The 20145-nt window shown below is 39.2% G+C and overlaps 1 protein-coding gene across 1 annotated transcript; it reads left to right on the forward strand.

Moving 5' to 3' along the window:
• The first annotated feature begins 902 nt into the window (after positions 1 to 902).
• On the forward strand, positions 903 to 18498 carry dvl3a (dishevelled segment polarity protein 3a). Its single transcript, XM_082173791.1, has 15 exons — positions 903 to 1439; positions 4754 to 4823; positions 6110 to 6228; positions 6347 to 6462; positions 6615 to 6756; positions 7936 to 8029; positions 9354 to 9423; positions 10017 to 10156; positions 10231 to 10307; positions 10399 to 10466; positions 11039 to 11188; positions 12568 to 12699; positions 13436 to 13603; positions 15462 to 15665; positions 17488 to 18498. The coding sequence occupies exons 1-15, from the start codon at positions 1279 to 1281 to the stop codon at positions 17814 to 17816; spliced, it is 2040 nt and encodes a 679-aa protein (XP_082029917.1). The 5' UTR covers positions 903 to 1278; the 3' UTR covers positions 17817 to 18498.
• The last annotated feature ends 1647 nt before the right edge of the window (positions 18499 to 20145 follow it).

Consider the following 20145-nt stretch of genomic DNA (forward strand, 5'->3'; position numbering starts at 1 on the left):
GAATTATCCCCCAAAAAAGTGACATTTAAAGGACATTCTGGGAGTTGATATGAACATTTCATGTGACTAATGACTAATAGCGTCTCCCTGTGATTACACAGTGTTATATGATACAGCTAAGACTAATCTTCCTGCAAACCACAGCAATTATAAACCAGGTCAAGTGGTTGTATTTTCTCCAATTTTATCTAACCTACTTTAATGTGAACTATATACAGGTTTAGTTTCATCAAGAGATACAACTTTTTATCAACAGATATGGTAGATTGTACAGATGTAAAAAGAAAAAAAGTATTTTTATTAGTGAAAAATGAGAGAATTAAGACAAAATGCTAGCTTTTATCTCCACATGTTTCCCTATACTTTTTACATTTCACAAAAACTTTGATGGATATGTGGAATAAAAATGTCTTTCAGTCCAGTAAAGGATTTTATAAACATCTTCTTAAGAAAACCAAAATGTTTCATCATAACCCTCTAAGTCTAGTGGATATTTTAAAGGGAAACTGAATCATATGCAGCAAAAATAAGACTTAAGAGTGAGCAAATGCATTCATAATTATTTGTGAAAATCATGCATTATGCTCCCATTTTATTTATTTAATATGCGCTTCAATCACACTTATCTCGATCTAGACATGACACAGTTTACCCCTGACTGAACACATGGCATGTTGTGCCACTGGGCCACTCTTTTCAGTCAAGTTTTTATGGCTGTATGTGATTCCAGTTAATATTAGATATCCATAATTAGGCTTCTTCTCATTTCTACTTGCCAATAGGCCAACTTAGAAAAGCGGCTCAACTTACCCCAATCTCCAAATGGCATCTTTTTAGTAGAATGACCCCACGTAACTGTTTTCACACCTACCACCCCTCTCCGCTAGGGGGAGCGCGTTTCCCCGGGCAGTCAGCGTCAATGAAAGCAATACAATTCCTCTGTAAGGAGAGCACAGGGAAGCTCTCCGAGTAGCCTCGGCATTCCTGACCAAAATAAGCTTCTTTATCACACATTTCACGGATTATTCTCTGTTCTCAACAGGCGGGATAGAGTGAAATAAGAGTATGGATCAGTAATCGCCTTTTAAACCAGTCAGCTCATGGAATATTTGCGCTGATATCGAAGATTCCTGGGAACTCCGGAGGAGAAAGAACGGGATTAGCAACAAAAAAAAAGTCAACTGGCGGGTGTAAGCGAGCAAAAACCCATTCTGGAGGGGCATCAGGGGAACCCCCTGCGCTGGATGACCGCCGATTACTTCTCCCCAGCGGTCTGCAATGGGGGAGACTAAAGTTATCTACCATCTCGACGACCAGGAAACTCCATACCTGGTCAAACTGCCCATCCCTGCCGAAAGGGTCACTCTTTTGGACCTGAAAAATGCTCTCAAGAAACCAAACTACAAGTTTTTCTTTAAATCTATGGACGATGACTTTGGGTGAGCCTACCGTAACGTTACATTAGTTTTCTTAGCACTTGTGCATGTTTTCTCGGGGTTTACATACAATTCCAGCTCCTCACACGCTTTCTCCTCTTGTTTGGATCAGGGATCGACTGCCATGATCCAGGCTGATATAATATATCCCTCATTAATTCCGTTGGACGCGCTTGTGTGTGTGTGAAAATGAGTCAAAATGTACTGTGTGTGTGTGTGTGTGTATGTGCGCGCGCGGAGTTCAGCAGGGGTAAATGTTGGGTCCTGTTCAATTGTCGACGGCATCCATTTTAAGACTGGATTACTCTCAAATATGGCTTTTGGCCTGACGGCACGATCTTGGGTGTAGTTATAGTTATGTGAATGGTTGGAGAGCACAGCCAGAGAGTATCACAGGAGGGAGTTGTTCAGGATCCGTCCTCCTTAAATGTTCTCCAGCGTCAGTCTAAATTGCCATGACTACACAAAAAGCACTCGTGGTTTTGGTGTTTCTTTACGCTTATTGTGCTCAGATCCGGTTCCTAAAGTATTTTCTTTTTTTCCTCAAAGCACCTTAGTGTCAGAACATTCGAGAGCGAGTATCGCCGAAACCAACCCCTTTAACTAACACTTTGAGGAATTTTCCACCCCGATTCAAGAGTAGTACAGTAGAATCTATTTGAATGTGCAGTGCGCATGCGCGGTTCAACGACCATAATGCACCCCAAATAATTTTTTTGACCAAAACATTCGAGGTGCGTTTAGGCTATATTGAATTTTGGATGCGCTTAACGGATTATATTATGGTCTTGGTCGTTAGCCACACTTTTCTCAACGTTTCCATCACTTAAAGGCCTTTGAAGTAGCTGTGAACTCTTTGACTTATTTGGGCCTTCATTAACATGGTCACCAAAAAGCGGGCATGTTCATATTTGGACCTGTATATCAGGTCCAGAATGGTCAAATAGAAGTGATGTACAGGCATGAAAAGTCCTGGAAATTAATTAAGGGTAAATTAAATATATCATTGGGTAGAAAATTCTCTTTGTGAGTGCTTGTATAGGCTAAAAGGCAGTGAGTGAAATGTCTTATTGGACGTTTTCGTTATATCTCGGCATTATTACAATATATAGTGTTTAACAGATCACTTTTATGTACGTTGAAGTGATTGAAAATGTCATGAAACTTTGCTTTATTATTATTTTTTACTAAGCCTGTGTCCAGATTTAAAGGGCCCCATTGACTTCCATAGTAGAAAAAAACAAAAAAAAAAACACTACGAAGTCAATGGGGTCCATCAACTGTTACTGGTTACTGATATTCTTCAAAATATCTTCTTTTGTGTTCAACAGAAGAATGAAACTCATACAGGTTTGTAACAACATGAGGGCGAGTAAATGATTACTGAATTTCCTTTTTTGGGTGAACTATGCCTTTCAAAGTGCACGAGTTCTGTCTGTTAAGCATTGTATAAAGGGTTGCCTGTATCTTTTAACTACTGTAGCTGTGAATCAGTCACATTTGGAGACCTGGCTAGTGTTCTTGTCCTGTCTGTCTGTTTCATTAGCCGAAAGAATGTTGACTTGGAACAACTGCAGGCTCGCTGTGGAATGCCCTGATCGCTTCAGCACTGGCAGCTTTACGGCCTTTTCCAGTGAAATAGGCTATCGTCCCATTCCCCTCCCTTTAACTCCCCTTCAACAAAGTTCATTAAAAGCTTAAAGATGTTCGTCGTTGAAGGGCAGGCTCCGATTTCTGCCAAATGGAAACAAATAGCTCAATTGAATCTGTCTCTATTGATGTTTTACATGTCTGTCAACTCAACAAAGCTAGGCTTTTTACACATTTGTAAATGTTATTATTGGATTTGGAGTGTTTGTGAATGAATGACACTTTTTTTCTGTGTGCACAATGCACATCAATACAGGTAGTTTGTTACAAAGCAGTAGTATAGAATTAAGAAATAGTGTGGATTTAAGCATCTGCAGCGTATAATTCAACACCACGGAAAATCATTTTGATTTGTCCCACAGTTTGTAGAAGATGGTTCACTTGGGAAGTTTGTCTTGTGCTGTGACAAACTTTACAGTTCCCGTTTGAGTTGATGCTCAAGAAACATCAGTGTTGAAAACAGTTGTGCTGCTTTTTTTTTTTTTTTTTTTGGAAACTGATAATTTTTTTCAGGATTCTTTGATAATAGAAAGTTTAATAGAACAGAATTTATTTGAATATATATATTTTTTGTGTCACTGTAAAAGCCGTTCTGTTCATTTTGATAAATGCAATGCTTCCTTGCTGAATAAAAATATTAATTTCTACATCTACAAAAAAACTTTGTGACTCCAAAGTTTTGAACTATAGTGTATATAATATTAATTCAGAGTCTACATGGAAATGTCTATATGGTGCTTTTGAATATGTAAAAGTTGGGGGAAAAAGTTAGGAACTTTGGACAGTTATATATACTTTTCTTATTAGATTCCTACAAATTCAGTCTTGAAAAACAAAAACCTTTGACCTGTTTCCACAATTGGACATTGGATTTTTATTTATTTATTTATTTATTTTCAGGCCAGGGCTGCGTTTCTCAAAAGCATTGTGAGCTAAGTTGATCATAGAGACCATTGATGGCAATGGTTGTACGATCTACTTTGGCTTACCGTGCTTTTGGGAAACACAGCCCTGGAAAAGTAATGAAAAAGTTGAGGAAATTACTTCAGTGATTATACATTTTTCTGGTTATGTTCTAGATGTTGGCTGAAAATCTGACTTTTTTGTTTTACTCAAATAAGTGTGATGCAAATACATCTAATTGTTTAAATCTTTTCATTTCAAGCATTGCTGGGCGAACTGATTCTAAATTATAATTGTTTTAATTTGGAGTGTCATATTACAGTCTTGTAGGTTGTGAGCATAATGTGAGCTTGCATTTGTTTTACATACGAGCATTCGAACAAACAGGTTTTTTTTTTTCATACAGGCTTGCAAACGCAACATTCTAGTGGTAAATTTCATTGAATATCTGAAATAACTTTGATTTCATGAGTTTTGAATCGTATCTGGTGGAGTCTCCCTCAGCTCTTCCATTTGTTCTTCAGTCCTTTGTGTGTTTTGTGAGCACGTGTGTGCAATGCTTATCTGATTAATGCGTTTCTGATCCAACCCGTCCTTTCTTTCATTTAATGGCAGTCTCATTTACGTATTCTAATTTATTCCCAGACACTCTGGGGATCTCTAAAGCTGATCTTCCGTTATTTTACACTTCACACACAGACTGTGGTTGTTAAATAAGACCTGTCTGTTCTGATTGTGTTTCTCTGTTTCTTGTGTTTCTGCAGGGTGGTCAAGGAGGAAATCACTGACGACAATGCAAAGCTTCCCTGTTACAATGGCCGTGTGATTTGCTGGGTGAGAACAGAAACACACACACACACATCCCGTCCAGCCTCGCATCTTAATTCCCTGGTGCTCCTTGCATAATAGATCAGCCTTTTAATTCAGCCCATTCCCGGTTCTCTTGAGTGCTGACACTGCTGTATTTGTATTTTTCAAAGAGGCTGCCAGTCATGCCTGCTTAAGGTTCACTTCGGTGTGATGCAGCTAATCAAAGACTTTGGTACGCTACGCTGCATAGGCTTTGTTTTATGAGCTTCACATTTATATTTAAATTGAAAATTCGCTGGTCTTCAGCCCGCTTTTGTTACAATGTTGGTAGTATATGTGAACGAAGAATGTTTACTCATTAAAATTCAAGTTTATTCGTCAGCAAAAGTCCGCCAGATGATTTCCGCATTTTTGTATCCCTGCACACAGACAGTCGGATCGACAGAGGGTTATTAATAGAACATTTATTGTAAGAGAAGTTTTATCATTGAATTTGTTTCGTACTTTGTCTACTCTTTAAACTGCATTATGGTAAAAATGTAACACTATGGCAACAGCTTTACTTGCATGCGAATGGCAGTTTCTTTCAGTTTTTCCCCACCGGTTGGCCTAAAACACTGTGTTCGTTGTCATTCAGTTTGGAATGTGCCGGAAAATATGAATAATCTCAGTGTTTGTAGTCAGCAGTGTCTAGAACGCGCTAGATCCTTCCCCGAAAATAACTCACTCCTGCTAAATGTTTACTCTTTGAATTCTTGATGTTGACACCATTATGAATAAAAGTTTGCTTGGAAGTATTTCCTACTAAAGCAAGAGTCTGTATTTGACACTGGTCAAGCGTATCCATAGCAGACTGGTGGGAGAGGCCTTGGACCGCAACATGCCCTACTGTCATTAAATTTAAACTTTTTGTTGGAAATGGCACAAAACAATTCAAAACCATATGAGATCAACATGAATACAAAGAATACACTAAGATCTTGGCACATGTGTCTTAAACTAGCTTTTTCTTTCCTTTCCCACTTTACATTCAATTCAATTTGCTGTTCTTATTGCGCTGTTTTGTTTAAGTTGCTTGTCCAGCAATAGAAGAAGTTCTCTTGGGATCTGGAACCATCTTATAAGCCATATATGAAGTTTTGGGTATTGTAATATGTTTTTATATTTAGAGATCCTAGTATAGGAGTATTGAACTGAAGCAATTCTGATAAGCAGAAACCATTTTTAACCATGTCTTGGTTCATAACCACTTCAGGTTACAGTGTGTGAACTGCTCTTGACAATATTTGTTCTTTTGTGTATGTTAATAGCTGGTGTCCTCAGACGGCTCCCACTCAGATGGATGTTCAGTGGCAGAGAGTCAGTCCGAGCGGCCGCCATCTCACGAGAGAAGCCAAGGCATTGGAGATTCCAGACCCCCGTCCTTCCAGTACGTGTTTTGATCAAATGATCAGATCATATAACAAGTTGGCAGTAAAACTCAAAATAAGGAAAATGTTCTCACAGTCTTTTTGTTTCTGTAATCTTTAACCTTCTCTCCCACACAGTCCAAAGGCTGCTGGCAGCCGGCATGGTGTGGACGATGAGACGGAGACGGATTCAGTGGTGTCACACCGGAGGGAGAGGGACAGATCGCGCAGGAAACACTCACATGAGCACTCTGGTATGTGTCACCTCACTTCTCACTGCATGTCTTGTGCTTTGTGAGACCTGCCATGTAAAAGGTTCATATTTAATAGTAATAGCTATTCCTATTTAAGAATTTAAAGACAAATCCACACTTGAATCAGTGATCATTAATGTTGGTCTCTGTAGGAGGAAGGCAGAATGGCTACTCACGGGGAGGCAGAGGCGTGGATCTGGGAGGTTATGACGTCTGTGACAGCCGTTCTTCCCTCATGAGCAGTGAACTGGAATCAAGCAGCTGTTTTGACTCGGATGACGGCTCCACCAGCCGGTGGGTCTCACAGCATTTGTTCGTTCCCAAACCAATGCGCTCAATATGATTACGATCACAGCGAGCTCCAATGGTTTGTCACAGCTCAGACTCGATGGCATATGTGGGCAATCATAAATATGGTTTGTGGAGATTTGGGAAATTGTTTCAAGTAAATGTAGATTAATGCTGTCGATAGGGTCGGGAATCGAAAACTGGTTATTTCTCAGAACATGCTGAAGAAGTTGTTTTGTGGTAATAAATGTACTTTTAATAATAATAATACAATGTGTAGTATATATTGATTGGTTGCTCCCTGAAAAGTACTAAAAGAACAATCGATCAGAAAGAATCAGAGCTGTTAGAGGGATAGTTTATTAAAAAATGAAAATTCAGTCATCTTTTACCCACCCTCATGTCATTTCAAACCTGTATTCATCCTCAATATTTTCAGTGAAATACTGAGAGATTTCTGTTCCTCCATTGCAAGTCCATTCCACAAAAACTAATAACATCAAATATGATAAACGGCAAGTAAATTGTACTTACTTGACGTTCAAGAACAAACCTTGCTGGTTCTTGTAGAAGCTTAAACATGCTTGCACAGCGTAAAAAAAATTATATTTTTTGCTAATTGAGTTAAAGCAGAAATAAAATAAAACTCATTAAAACTTTACATAAAACTTAAAATATTCATAAGTCTAAAATAACACTGGCTTGCTTGACGGGTCAGGTCAGATCATTTCTTGCCCCTCAATTATCATGTTTGAGCTTCTATTTACAATATTTGAATATGTGCGTTGATCAATGTTTAAATATGAATAAAAGCCTAAAAGAAATCTCATCATCATATAAAGCAACCGTGTTTCTTCAGAAGACTTGTGTTAAACTGCTCAATTCATATCGACTACTTTTACAATCTCTTCATGGATTTTGGGGGATTTCAAATATTTGATGGCCTTTCAATGGAATCAGAGAAATCTCAGGTTTCGTTAAAAATTTCTTAATTTGTCTTTCGAAGATGAACGAATGTCTAGGAACAAACGACAAGAGAAATAAATGACAGAAATGACATTTTTGGGTAAACTAACCCTTTATAGTCTTTACAGTTCCTTAGTATCTTCTTCACATCTGTTTTACATTACTATTGACTTGAAACAGAATGAAATGCTCATGTAAACTCTGACACTTGTTTCTCAGTTTTAGCAGTGTTACTGAGCAAAGTGGCTCGTCCAAGCTGTTGAGACGACATCGCCGGCGGAGGCGCAGACCCAAAGCCCAGCAAATGGACAGGGTGAGACAGTGGACAGAGCTCTTAACTCTTTCCCCGCCATTGACGGAATTTTCCGGCAATCCATGTTTTTTTTCACTGTTATACAGTAGGGGGGCGATATTAAACATCTTATGAAAGAGTAGAGAATCTGCGGATCAAAACACAGGCGAAGAAGCAGAAACAAGTGATGAAAGTATCAAAACTCAAAAATGTTAATAAATCAAAACTGTTACAGAATGAAATGTCGACCCAGGACAAGGTAAAGGACTGTTCAAGCTTTGGGGGTGTTAATGGACTGAATCGACTCTACTGTCGGATGTAGTCTTAAGGCCCGTACACACCGGGACGAATATCGGCGCGCGTTATTCGCCAGCGTTTTTCAACGCGTTTTTCGCTGACGATGAGCCGAGTGAACATGCAAATTCATTCCCTGACATTAGATGGCGCTTAATGTAAAACAGAAATACAATACCACTCCATAACAGTCTATACTCTGCAATACCACTCCATAACAGTTCTCTTTTAACAAGATTTTTGTAGTCGCTGTCGCGTTTGTCATATAGTTCTTTATTCCGACACCAACGAGACCAGCAGCTCTACATTCATCTTGCCTTGCATCTTCCTAGTCATTTCTTCCCGGCAGTGTCTGTCTATGGGCAGTGTAGACGCTACTTGGCGTATATCTTCTTCGCTGTTACGTATGTGTGCTCAGCAAGACCGTTTTGTGTTTGAGCGCCCCCAAGTTGTGTTTTACTGTAACTTCAGAAGCTCCAGACACGTGAGCAAAAGCGCCAATCTCATTGGTCGGATAGTTTTTGACGCGGCGCGTCAAACCAAAAAAACAAACCCGAGGCGTTTAAAAAAAAATTACGCTTTTACGCGTGGCGTTTTTCGCGTCGGTGTGCACAGTCACATTGGCGCCCTTTGTTTAGTCACGAGGCGTTAAACGTCGGCGAATATCGCGCGCGAAATTCGTCCCGGTGTGTACGGGCCTTTAGACAAAAGCTCGATTTTCTCAGCTTTTTTAATGAAACTTGCCCACATTCAGGTGTTGATAGAAAAAGAATGCAAAAAAGAAAAGGTATAAAACATTTTTTTTTTTTTTTTTTTTTTTTTTTTTTTTTTAAACATGTTAAATGTTCAGATATTCATACAACAAAATATTCTAGGGGCCATGAAAGTTTTGTGAGAATGTTGAATAAAAAAAATGAAAGTGAATAATTCTGGCGATGGCAAAATGTAAAAAAAAAAAAAAAAGAAGAAAAAAAAGGAAAGAATTAAGTGTCAAATAACATGTATACAAACCATTATATATTAAAATGACTTTGTCTCTCTCTCTCCACAGTCGTCTTCTTTCAGTAGCATCACTGACTCCACCATGTCGCTGAATATCATCACTGTCACTTTAAATATGGGTGAGTTTGCATTATATGGTTTTGTTCCTTTTAATTAAACTCTGAATGTATTCCCAGTACAGCAGCCTTGAGTGCCATAAAAATATTAAAGGGATAGTTCCCCAAAAAATGAAAATAAGCCCAATATTTACTCACCCTCAAGTCATTCTAGTCATTCTGTTTTGAAGTCCATAAAAGTGCATCTATCCATCATAAAAGTGCTCCGCACGGCTTTGAGGGGTTAATAAATGCCTTCTGAAGTGAAGTGATGCGTTTGTGTATGAAAATTATCCATATTTAAAACTTTATAAAGTAAAATAACTAGCTTCTGGCCAAACAAGTTGCTCTTTATACGCAAGTCGACTATTCATGGATTTCATCCGGTCCCTTTCCACAGGTGTATTAATCAAGCACAATGCAGTCTGCATTCATAATCTAGGTGGTTGATTTTATACACCTGTGGAAAGGGACCGGATGAAACCCATGAATATATGGCCGTTTGGCCGGAAGCTAGAATTTTACTTTGTATTGAGGTAAACCCCTGTGTATAGATGTGCAACATATTATTAAAGTCAACAAGTTGCCTGAAACCTCTCTCGCTTGACCTCATTTAGAGAAGTATAACTTCCTGGGCATCAGTATCGTTGGTCAGAGCAACGAGCGAGGCGACGGAGGCATCTACATCGGCTCTATAATGAAGGGCGGAGCGGTGGCGGCCGATGGGCGGATCGAGCCTGGTGACATGCTGCTGCAGGTGAGGTTTGGATGGAGACCTGTTCAGGTTAGGAATCTGGTTGTATCAGTTCATATTACCGTTTCCTCTCACAGGTGAACGACATCAACTTTGAGAACATGTGCAACGATGATGCCGTACGAGTGCTGAGGGAGATCGTGCATAAGCCTGGGTGAGTCATATTACAAAACATTCTCACTTATGTTTAGCTGATCAACAAAAGTGTGATAACAACTGCACTTTTTTTTTTTTTTTTTTTGCAGGCCCGTGTCGCTTACCGTGGCCAAATGCTGGGACCCAAACCCTAACAGTTGCTTTGCTTTGCCGAGGAGTGAGTGTTCAATTTGTCCCTCTCACACACTCATTTACACACAAAAGGACCATAATATTCGTTTTAAAAGAAATTAAGCATTTTATTCAGCAAGGATGCAATAAATTGATCAAAAGTGGCAAATTAATTTATATTGTTACAAAATATTTCGATTTCAAATAAATGCTGTTCTTTTGAACTTTCTATTCATCAAAGAATCCTTAAAAAAAAAATCACAGTTTCCACAAAAAATATTGAGTAGCACAACATATCACAACATTGATAATGATAATAAATGTTTATTGAGCAGCAAATCATCATAATAGAATAATTTCTGAAGGATCATGTGACACTGAAGACTGGAGTAATTCAGTAAATTCAGCTTTGCCGTCACAGGAATAAATTACATTTTAAAATATACTAAAATAGAAAATAACTGTTATGTAACTATGTAATAATATTTGACAGTATTAGATTTAACTGCATTTTTTATTTTTAAAAAATGCAGCTTTGGTGGTTTGTAAAACTTGTTGTGGTGAAAACGCAAACTCTTTTGTATAGCTTTGTTGAGTACTTGTTGCCTTCTGTCCCAGGTGAACCCATCCGGCCCATTGACCCTGCAGCCTGGGTGTCCCATACGGCAGCCATGACGGGTGTCTATCCTGCCTACGGCATAAGTCCTTCCATGAGCACAGTCACCTCCACCAGCTCCTCCATCTCCAGCTCCATCCCAGAGACTGAGAGTAAGACATCTGCTGTTCACTCTCCTCCAGATGTTATTGCACACAGCTTGGAAATCTTTAAAAGTTTAGTTCACCCAAAAATGAAAATTCTGTCATTAATTACTAACCCTAATGTCTTTCCAAACCCGCAAGACTTTCGTTCATCTTCTGAACACAAATTCATATTTTTTTTATGAAATCTGAGAGCTTTCTGTCCCTCCATTGACAGCTGCGCAACTACCACTTTGACGCTTCAAAAAGTTAAGTCACTCGATCGCTTTAAATGATGTACAGATATAATTTAGTATTTTATTCATATATAAACATTGATCAGTGAACATAAACAGAAGCTCATCCAAACCTGCTTGGCGCATGAGAACAAACCTCATTGGTTCAAACGTGCTGCGTAACACGAGAATGAACCTCAGTTGATGAATGTTTCTATCTGAATAAAAGCCTAAATTGAATCTGGTCATTATATGAAGTGATCGTGTCACTGTCAAGTCAGGTCAAGTCAAGTCAAGTTTATTTGTATAGCGCTTTTCACAATACAGATTGTATCAAAGCAGCTTCACAGAATTAAATAAAAATAATACAACAAAGTTTTTTTTAAGAGGAATTTATTGATTGATCAAATTAAATTAAGTATCCCCAAAATATCCCCAACTGAGCAAGCCAAAGGCAACAGTGGCAAGGAACCGAAAAACTCCATCAAGTGACCTAATGGTGTCCTAAAACTCCATCACTGTGAACTGCTCAATTCATATGGATAAGTTTTACGATCTCTTTATGAACTTTTTGAAGCGTCTAAGTGGTGGTTGCATAGACGGTCAATGGAGGGACAGAAAGCTCTCAGATTTTATCAAAAAGATCTTCATTTGTGTTCAGAAGATGAACGAAAGTCTTACGGGTTTGGAATGACATGAGGGTTAGTAAATGATTCCAGAATTTTAATTTTTGGGTGAACTATCCCTATAAGACTTCACTATTATGATTGCTTATACCTAGGCTTATGGATTTGATCAGACCCACATTTTGGCATGTAATTCATCCCACAACATTTGTTATAGAAATGAATACCTCAAATTATGCGGTTTGTTGAGGAGAGTTGTACTGTTAATTTTCTTGTGATCAGACTTACTAGTTCTAACTTGCAAATGACAAAATGGGTGAAAAATGAAACTCTAATATTTCATGTAGTTTTTGTAATGTTGTAAAATTTTAATTGTATATAAATATAATTGTTAATAGTTTTTTTTGGCATTTGGCACCTTTGATGCTGATATGGCATTAAACAAATAAACACCTTAACAACTGTGAAGCAACCTAGATTGTGGGAGGTCCTGATTTCTCGCCACCAGGCAGATTCTTTTGTAAACTGTGTGTTGTTCTCCTCGCAGGATTTGATGACTACCACCTGTCCGTCCACAGCGACATGGCAACAGTTGCAAAAGCAATGGCCTGTCCTGACTCAGGACTGGAAGTTCGAGACAGAATGTGGCTGAAGATCACTATAGCCAATGCTTTCATAGGTCAAGACACACTTTATTTAAATGATAGATTGTAGTAATTCATCATTATAGTTTTACCTGTAATTGTACCAATATTCAAGTCAGCATGAAACTGATTTTTTTATTGTCTTTTCTTCCCTACTTTGACGTTCTTTTTTGTGAAACCGCTTTTCAAACGAGAAAAAAAATTCAGGCGGGACTTTATTTTGTCCATTAGGAATTGACCGGATCATTTGATCGCTGTCGTTTGCTAATTGCTGTGATGTCATGTGAGTGGCAGGTTGCTGAAACAGATGTTATTGACCCGCCCTCGCACCAGTGGGACAGTAGAGATGTTGTGATGGGGAGAAGAAGTTAGTGTTATTGATTAAAGATGTGCACGGATAAATCATTTATAATAAACACTGTAATATTCCATAACAGAAATAATAATTGTTTATTACAGTGTACATAGCAACAAGATAAACACTGCAGTATTCGGTTTGAAGCCTGTCCCGCCACAATCAACTGCAAGCTTGCAATAATTTTTTAGTGCAGAACCCACGTCTCGAATACGGTCAACAACCGATGCATAGAATCAAGTCCCTGCCCTAAGTTTTTTTTCTTTTTCAGTAATATTTGTAATACTCGGATGTGTGTCACAATATAAGAGAAAAATATCTGCTACTTCCATTTTATCACAACTTTAAAATAAACATCAGCAAACTACTCCATGGAGCCGCTGTATATAATAATGGGTGCATATGTTGGTTTTTAGGCTCTGATGTGGTTGACTGGCTGTTTCATCACGTGGAGGGCTTTGCAGATCGCCGTGAAGCACGCAAGTACGCCAGCAACCTGTTGAAGGCTGGCTTCATCCGCCACACTGTCAACAAAATCACCTTCTCCGAGCAGTGCTACTACATCTTTGGAGATCTTTCTGGCAGTAAGTACTTTTATGAGATTTCTGTCATTTACTCTCCCTTGTGTTGCTCCAAACCTGTAGGACTTTCATTCTTCTGTGGACCAGATCATAAAATATGGATCTCTGAGCTGTTCTTTACCAGACAATAAAACCATACTGTGACCAGGGAAATGTGAAATGGATGAAAAAGTTAAAGTGGTCCTATGGTTTGAATATGTGGCATGTGACTTGCCATCTGAGAGCTTTTGCTTTAAATTTCAATCCTCTCACAAAGCCATCATATGGCATAGCCAGATCCTGTCTGGATCTTTTTGTAGGTTATTAGCGCAGACAAAACCGACTGTGGTGTCGACTCGCGTTTCCTGCAGCTAGGCCAAAACGTTACACTTTAACACACGTCAAAGACGACTGTCAACTAGCACTCCATAACTCTCCATACCAGCAGGTGGCAGTAGTCTATATTTGTCATTCAAAAAGGGAAATTGGGGCTGCGTTCCAGTCCAAAATTGTCATGCCCTTCACTCACTAACTTCCCTCCGTCTCGTTCACTCGGATGTACGTCGTTGCATAAGTGCCCACTACTGGCGGAACCTTTGCAATAAGCTGAATTGGAACGTGCCAAGCCCTTGATCACTTAGAATCCACTATGGGGTTGATTTATTGTTTTTGTTTAATGCAGCATTCTATATGTATATAGGTGTGTTTTTTATTTTATTTTTTATATAATTAATATATCATAGAGTTGTTTGTGGTGGGGTAAATTAAACGCAATATGCGTTGATGTCACAATCGTGTTGCATTATGGTATATGGAGCTGCCTGACGTGTACATATGAAGTAGACAAAATCGAGGGAGCGAGGGTCTGTCCATAAAACTTCCCTCTTCCACTTCACGAAGTGGAACGCACTTCAAAATGGCGGCAGGGCCAGGGATTCCCCCGAGGGGAAGTGCTTAGGGAAGTTCGCAAGTGCGTGTCTAAAAGTGGACTGGAACGCAGCCTGATTTGTCATTCAAAAAGGGAAATTGATACTAGCGCTGCGTCCAAACTCGAATACTTCACTACTATATAGCATGTGAAGCGACGCAACTGATGCTGGTAGGTGATGTCCGGATTACTTTCATACTACAAACATTCATACTATATAGAACTTACTTTTTTTAACAGCCGCGAAGTAAGTTCTTGAGCCCCTGCAATTTTAATCGTGAAAGTGTACCGAGGGGGACCTTCACCCCCCAGAATGCGATTTCTACCAAGGGGGAAACGTGATTTCACCCCTGTCCCCGCAGAAGTCTGTGCTGAGATCAGAGTGATCTCTCTCTCCGTCAGATTCAACGGGCCTCAAGCAAGTTGCAACACAAGTCACATGGCTTGGTGGTTTCAATATGCATTCATTTTATGCAGAAGAGTTGTTCGGAGATTCGTCTAAACATGTCCTTTTGTGCTCCACAGAAGAAAGAGTCATTTGGGTTCGGATGAACATAATTTATAATATATCCTATCCTAAAATTTCGGGCTGAGCTAATCCTTTAACACAACGAAATATCACAGTTTACATATGGTCCCTGCCCATTGTATATTTTTATAAAACAAATGCGTTCTTTCATTGTAAGCTAGTAGGGGATTTTAAACCACTATTTGGATTTGAGTTGTTATTAGTCCAGATGTTGAATTTACGAATTTTCTGTTTGATTATGTAGCTATATAAATATTCTACTGCTATGTTTAGTGTAGGCTTGTCAGTACGAGGGAAAATTCTATTTCAGGCTCCAGCTATTCATGGCCCTGAACTTCCATCTGTCCCAGTGAAAGTTGCCGTCACTGTACATTCAGGTTTGCATTTTGTCGACACTCTATCAACTGGACCGTCTTTTGTTGTAGACATGGCCCATCTCTCTCTGAATGACCATGACGGCTCCAGCGGGGCGTCTGATCAGGACACTCTTGCTCCATTGCTTCACCCCGCTGAAGCTCCCTGGCCTGCCGCGTTCCCTTATCAGTACCCAACAGCCCATCCCCATGCGGACGCCGCTCACAGCTACTCTGAAGCCGGTGGAGGCAGCGCAGGCAGCCAGCACAGTGAAGGTGAGTAACCTCAAATCACGCTGCACGACATATCGAAATAAAATAGTTTTTGCCATACGGTTTAGTGCAATTTGATCAACCCTGCAGCCTGCGGTTTTAGTAAGTAAATACTAGGGGTTGAACGACTTTTTAACACATTTATGTGATTCAAGTCAACAAGTCGCTGATGATGTCATAAATTAACAAATAAGCCTTAACCTTGAGCTGACAAGTCGACTTCAAGCTTAAAGCATCATGGCAGAACATTTAAGTCGACTAGTCAATGCAACCCTTGGTGAATACATGTGCTACCAGTGAAGCGCAAACAACAGATGTTGTTCATGAGTCTCAGAACGGCTCGGATTCTTTATGGTGAACCTGATTTCACCAAGTACAACATGTTCCTGGATCAACATCTTTGTTGGTCCTGGAACAACATTCCAATCAACCAATCAGATTTGAAGGACAAGTTTACAGTTTGTCAAGTTTAGGCTTACAACCAAGGTTAGGTGCTTCTACATCACTGACTACGTTTACATGCAGCCAATAACCCGTTCAAAACCGGAATATTAGCAATAACCCGGTCGCGCACGGCCATGTAAACACCGGCAAAAACCCAGATATGCTCATATCCCGGTTTTTAAAAACCCGGATGTGATCCCTGGGGGTACCCCTTTTCTAACCCGAATATTTGGTCATGTAAACGCGTATCGGCATATCCCCATCAAAAGGAACATTGATTTGTGTTCTGCGCATGTTCTATTCGCAAGGAATCTTGGTCTTTTGAGTAGAGACGGCGCATACAAAAACCCGCGTGCAGTATACCGGAAGTAAACAAGAAGTAGAGGTAAACATGGCGAGACGCAGCACAGCACCACACTTTTGGAGCGAGGAGGAAAGCACAAACAAAGGCGATCGCTATCTGCCCCGAACTATTCATTATCCGCGTGCTGCTGCTGTTGTTGTTGTCTTTGGATACAGGAAGAAGAATCGGAAATGACGCATATGGCGTCTTAAGGTTGTCCGTACGTCCAGACGCTAACCGTGCGTCGCTGTTTACATCGGGATATTGCCAATTGATTACAAATTCCATGTATACAGGAGTAACTCTCTCTGCTCACGCATGTAAACGGGTTATTCCGAATGTTTCAGAAACCTATATAGTGACCTTAACCCGACCATAACCCGAATATTGACAGCTTGTAAACGTAGTCAGTGTTATTCACATGTCATCTCCCTTGATTTTAGGGATAAGATATTGGTTCCAATAGGTTTAGGGGTAGTGATATGGTTACGACCAAATATTCAGACAGGAATGTTGTTCCAGGTTCAACAAAGTATGTTGGTATGCTTGATGATGAAAGCTTGATGGTATACCGTTTAAAAATGAAATTAAGATCTATGTATGGATGTATGGATTTCTTTTTTGTTTAATATATTGAATAATCTCAATAAAACTAATAATTATGATTATTTTATAGTCAAATTGAATTGGTCCAAAACAGTGTGAATGTGGCCTATGAAAACTTGAAATATAAGTTTTTCTCCAATCGTTCAGCACTTAAAGGATTTCGCACCTAAAGTCTTTAGAGTAAAAAATAAATTTTCAGCTTTTTATTTTTTATTTTGATGCACTCCCCCCAAAAATCAGCCCTATCATTCTAGAATGATTCATTATTTTCCAAATGGAGCATTTCAAGTCATCTGATGAAGCTTCCTGTATTTTTTTCATGTCACAATATACATTGCAGAAAAACTAAATATCACAATGTCATTTTCAAATATTGTGCGGCCCCAACTCATTTAAGTAGCGTCTCACTTTCTTTAACGTTGCTGTCCATAGGGAGCAGCGGTTCAAACTGCAGCTGGAGCAGGACTGAGGGGAAGACCGCAGCTGGAGACTTCAGGATAGGGGGCGGAGGCGAAATGGTCGACGCTCATGAGTTTGACTTCCGCAGAGACAGAGCCCCCAGCGAGCGCTCGGCGGCGGCACCCAGCGAGGGCAGTGTGCGAAGCTCACGATCTCACAGCTACAGCCTGAAGCAGGGATCCGCACGAGCCGGCCCGGGGTCGCCGTCCTCCCGCCTTCTCGCCAGCATTCCCCCCGAACTCACAGGCTCCCGCCGCTCCTGCAACACAGCCAACGGGGAGTTCTTCGTCGACATCATGTGACTTACAAGCAGAAGTGCCCAAACAGTTTTTTGCCTTATGGATTACAAAAAAAATGTGGCCTACTAGTGCAACCCATTAGAATTAGGATTAGTGCTGACCTAAAAATCAATAGCTTGTGAGCCCCAACAATACTTAGGTCTTAGAATTAGTCTACTAAAGCATAGGAAAACATCAGTTCCTGCTTACAAGAACAGATTAAGACTTTTTTTTTTAACTAAATACTGAGCAAAATCACCTCAAAATAGTTGGGAAACGTGTTATTGGAGAAAATGGAAAGATTTCCTCTTATGGATGGACAAAAAAAAAGAGATTTTGAGAGAAATAGCAATAATTGAATGGGATTTAGTTACAACACTATATGGGTGTGAGGTTTCAAGGTGAATGTAGTCCAACCAAGGACGTAAATGTCAAAGTTTGAAGAGAAATGCCTGTTGTCATCTGCCCTGTTTTAGCGCATATTAGGAGGTTCTTAACTTTTTTTTTTTTGTCCTTTTTTACATTTTTACTCTCAGTAAATGTCTCTTGAAGATATTTCATTATTCACGGAAATTGTTTTTACTGAGAATATATTTTTCAGTGTTTGTCAGCAATATTGTATTGGGAGAATTTTTTGAAGAACCATGTTAAGGAGATTTCTTTTTTTAATTTATAAATATAGTTTTATTGTGACATGCTTGGAGTACATATGTGTCTGTGTGTGTTTTATGGGTTCAGCTTGAGGAATGTGAAGGCTGTCCTCATCTGGAATCCAGATGTTTCTGGGTTTATGTGTCCGTCTGCTTTTATTGTTTTTCGGCTAATATTCTAAGGTTCTCCGTACTTTAACGTTTTTCAGAGCTTAAAAAGATAATCTCTGAAGTACTGAATCGTAGTCTTGGTATTGTTTTGGTAAAATCTGGTTTGGAAGTCCATAAAAGTAGCCACTGAATGCGAATATAAAGTATGACAGTTACAGGTGTTTAGTAGTAGTATATGAGTTGATAATGTTTAGTTAACTACCTACAAGAGTGGTTGTTAACGAACTAGATTTAGTAATTGTGCAGCATTAGGATAGCAAAGCAGTGACTGAATCATTTTAACTTCAGATCCAAAGAACAGAAATAATACACAGACAAAACATGCACATGAATGTAATTTCCCACATCAGATCAGAAAACTAAGGAAAAACACCCTTAAAGGAGCATCTGGAGATGTTTCTGGTGGATATTTGGCAACTGATGGAGATTTGTTTCTGTATGAAAAAAAGATCATCATGGGTATGTATTCTGCCTCAGTGTTCTTGATGCCAACTTTCAGGCAGAGACACGCACTTTTAATTAAGCACCAGATTGGGAACCAAAGAAATAACAGTAGACACAAAAACACGTCAAATGTGAAAAAGATGAACTTCAGAGTTGCTTTGGATCAACAAATCCTACCAGATGTCTATCATGTGGGTAGATTACTCTCAAATTGTAGTCAGTACTGATTCCAAATTACATGACACAAATTGTAGTTAGTAACGTAATCCATTACATTGCACATTTAAGGTAATGTAATCAGACTACTTTTTGATTACTTTTAGATTACTTTTGACCTAACTTATTGATAACATTGATTTGAATAGGATGATCTTGTACAATATTGATATAAAAATACAAAGAGAAAGAAATTATCCCTGCATTGCATGCAAATATGAAATGATGTGAATTTGTACATTTTAATGTGTTTTAAAAAGACAAAAGCCTTCCAAAGACAGAAATACACGGTTAAATGAGTCACTGAGTGATAATTCAAATAATAATTCGGATATAAGCACTAGACTTTTATAGAAAGAAAAATGTAAAAGATAAAAAGAAGTATTAGAGAGAATCAATTATATATAATTTAATGCCATTGTGAGATTACATGTAATCATGAAAAAATGATTGGGTAATTGATGATGTACCTAACTGGATGGTGAAATCATGCTGTAGAGACAGAGTGGCTCAGTCTTTGCCAGGCTGAGCTGCAGGTGATGTTCTTTCATCCAAGATGTTCGCCAGACCACTTGAGATTTGTGCAACTACTGTGGGATCATCTGGTTGAAATGAAAGGTACAGCTGCGTGTCATCAGCATAGCAATGGTAGGAGAAACCATGTGGCTGTGTGATGGATCCCAGTGATGTAGTGTATTTGGAAAAGAATTACAACCCAAGAACTGAACCCTGAGGAACTCCCATGATCTGTTGATGTGCTTTGGATTCCTCCCCTCTCCAGACAACCCTGAAATACCTTCCTGTTAGAAAGGATTTAAACCAGTCAAGTGGAGTTCCTATGATGCCCAGTGATGAGAGGGTGGACAGAAGGA

Source organism: Leuciscus leuciscus (genome assembly GCF_965113295.1).
Source record: "Leuciscus leuciscus genome assembly, chromosome: 6".
NCBI classification, from domain to species: Eukaryota; Metazoa; Chordata; class Actinopteri; order Cypriniformes; family Leuciscidae; genus Leuciscus; species Leuciscus leuciscus.

Excerpts from the sequence above, each read along its gene's own strand:
- dvl3a (XM_082173791.1), top strand. The coding sequence starts at position 1,279 with ATGGGGGAGACTAAAGTTATCTACCATCTCGACGACCAGGAAACTCCA. Across the intron at positions 4,824-6,109 it reads ATGGCCGTGTGATTTGCTGG|CTGGTGTCCTCAGACGGCTC; the intron begins GTGAGAACAGAA and ends GTATGTTAATAG. Across the intron at positions 6,229-6,346 it reads TCCAGACCCCCGTCCTTCCA|TCCAAAGGCTGCTGGCAGCC; the intron begins GTACGTGTTTTG and ends TCTCCCACACAG.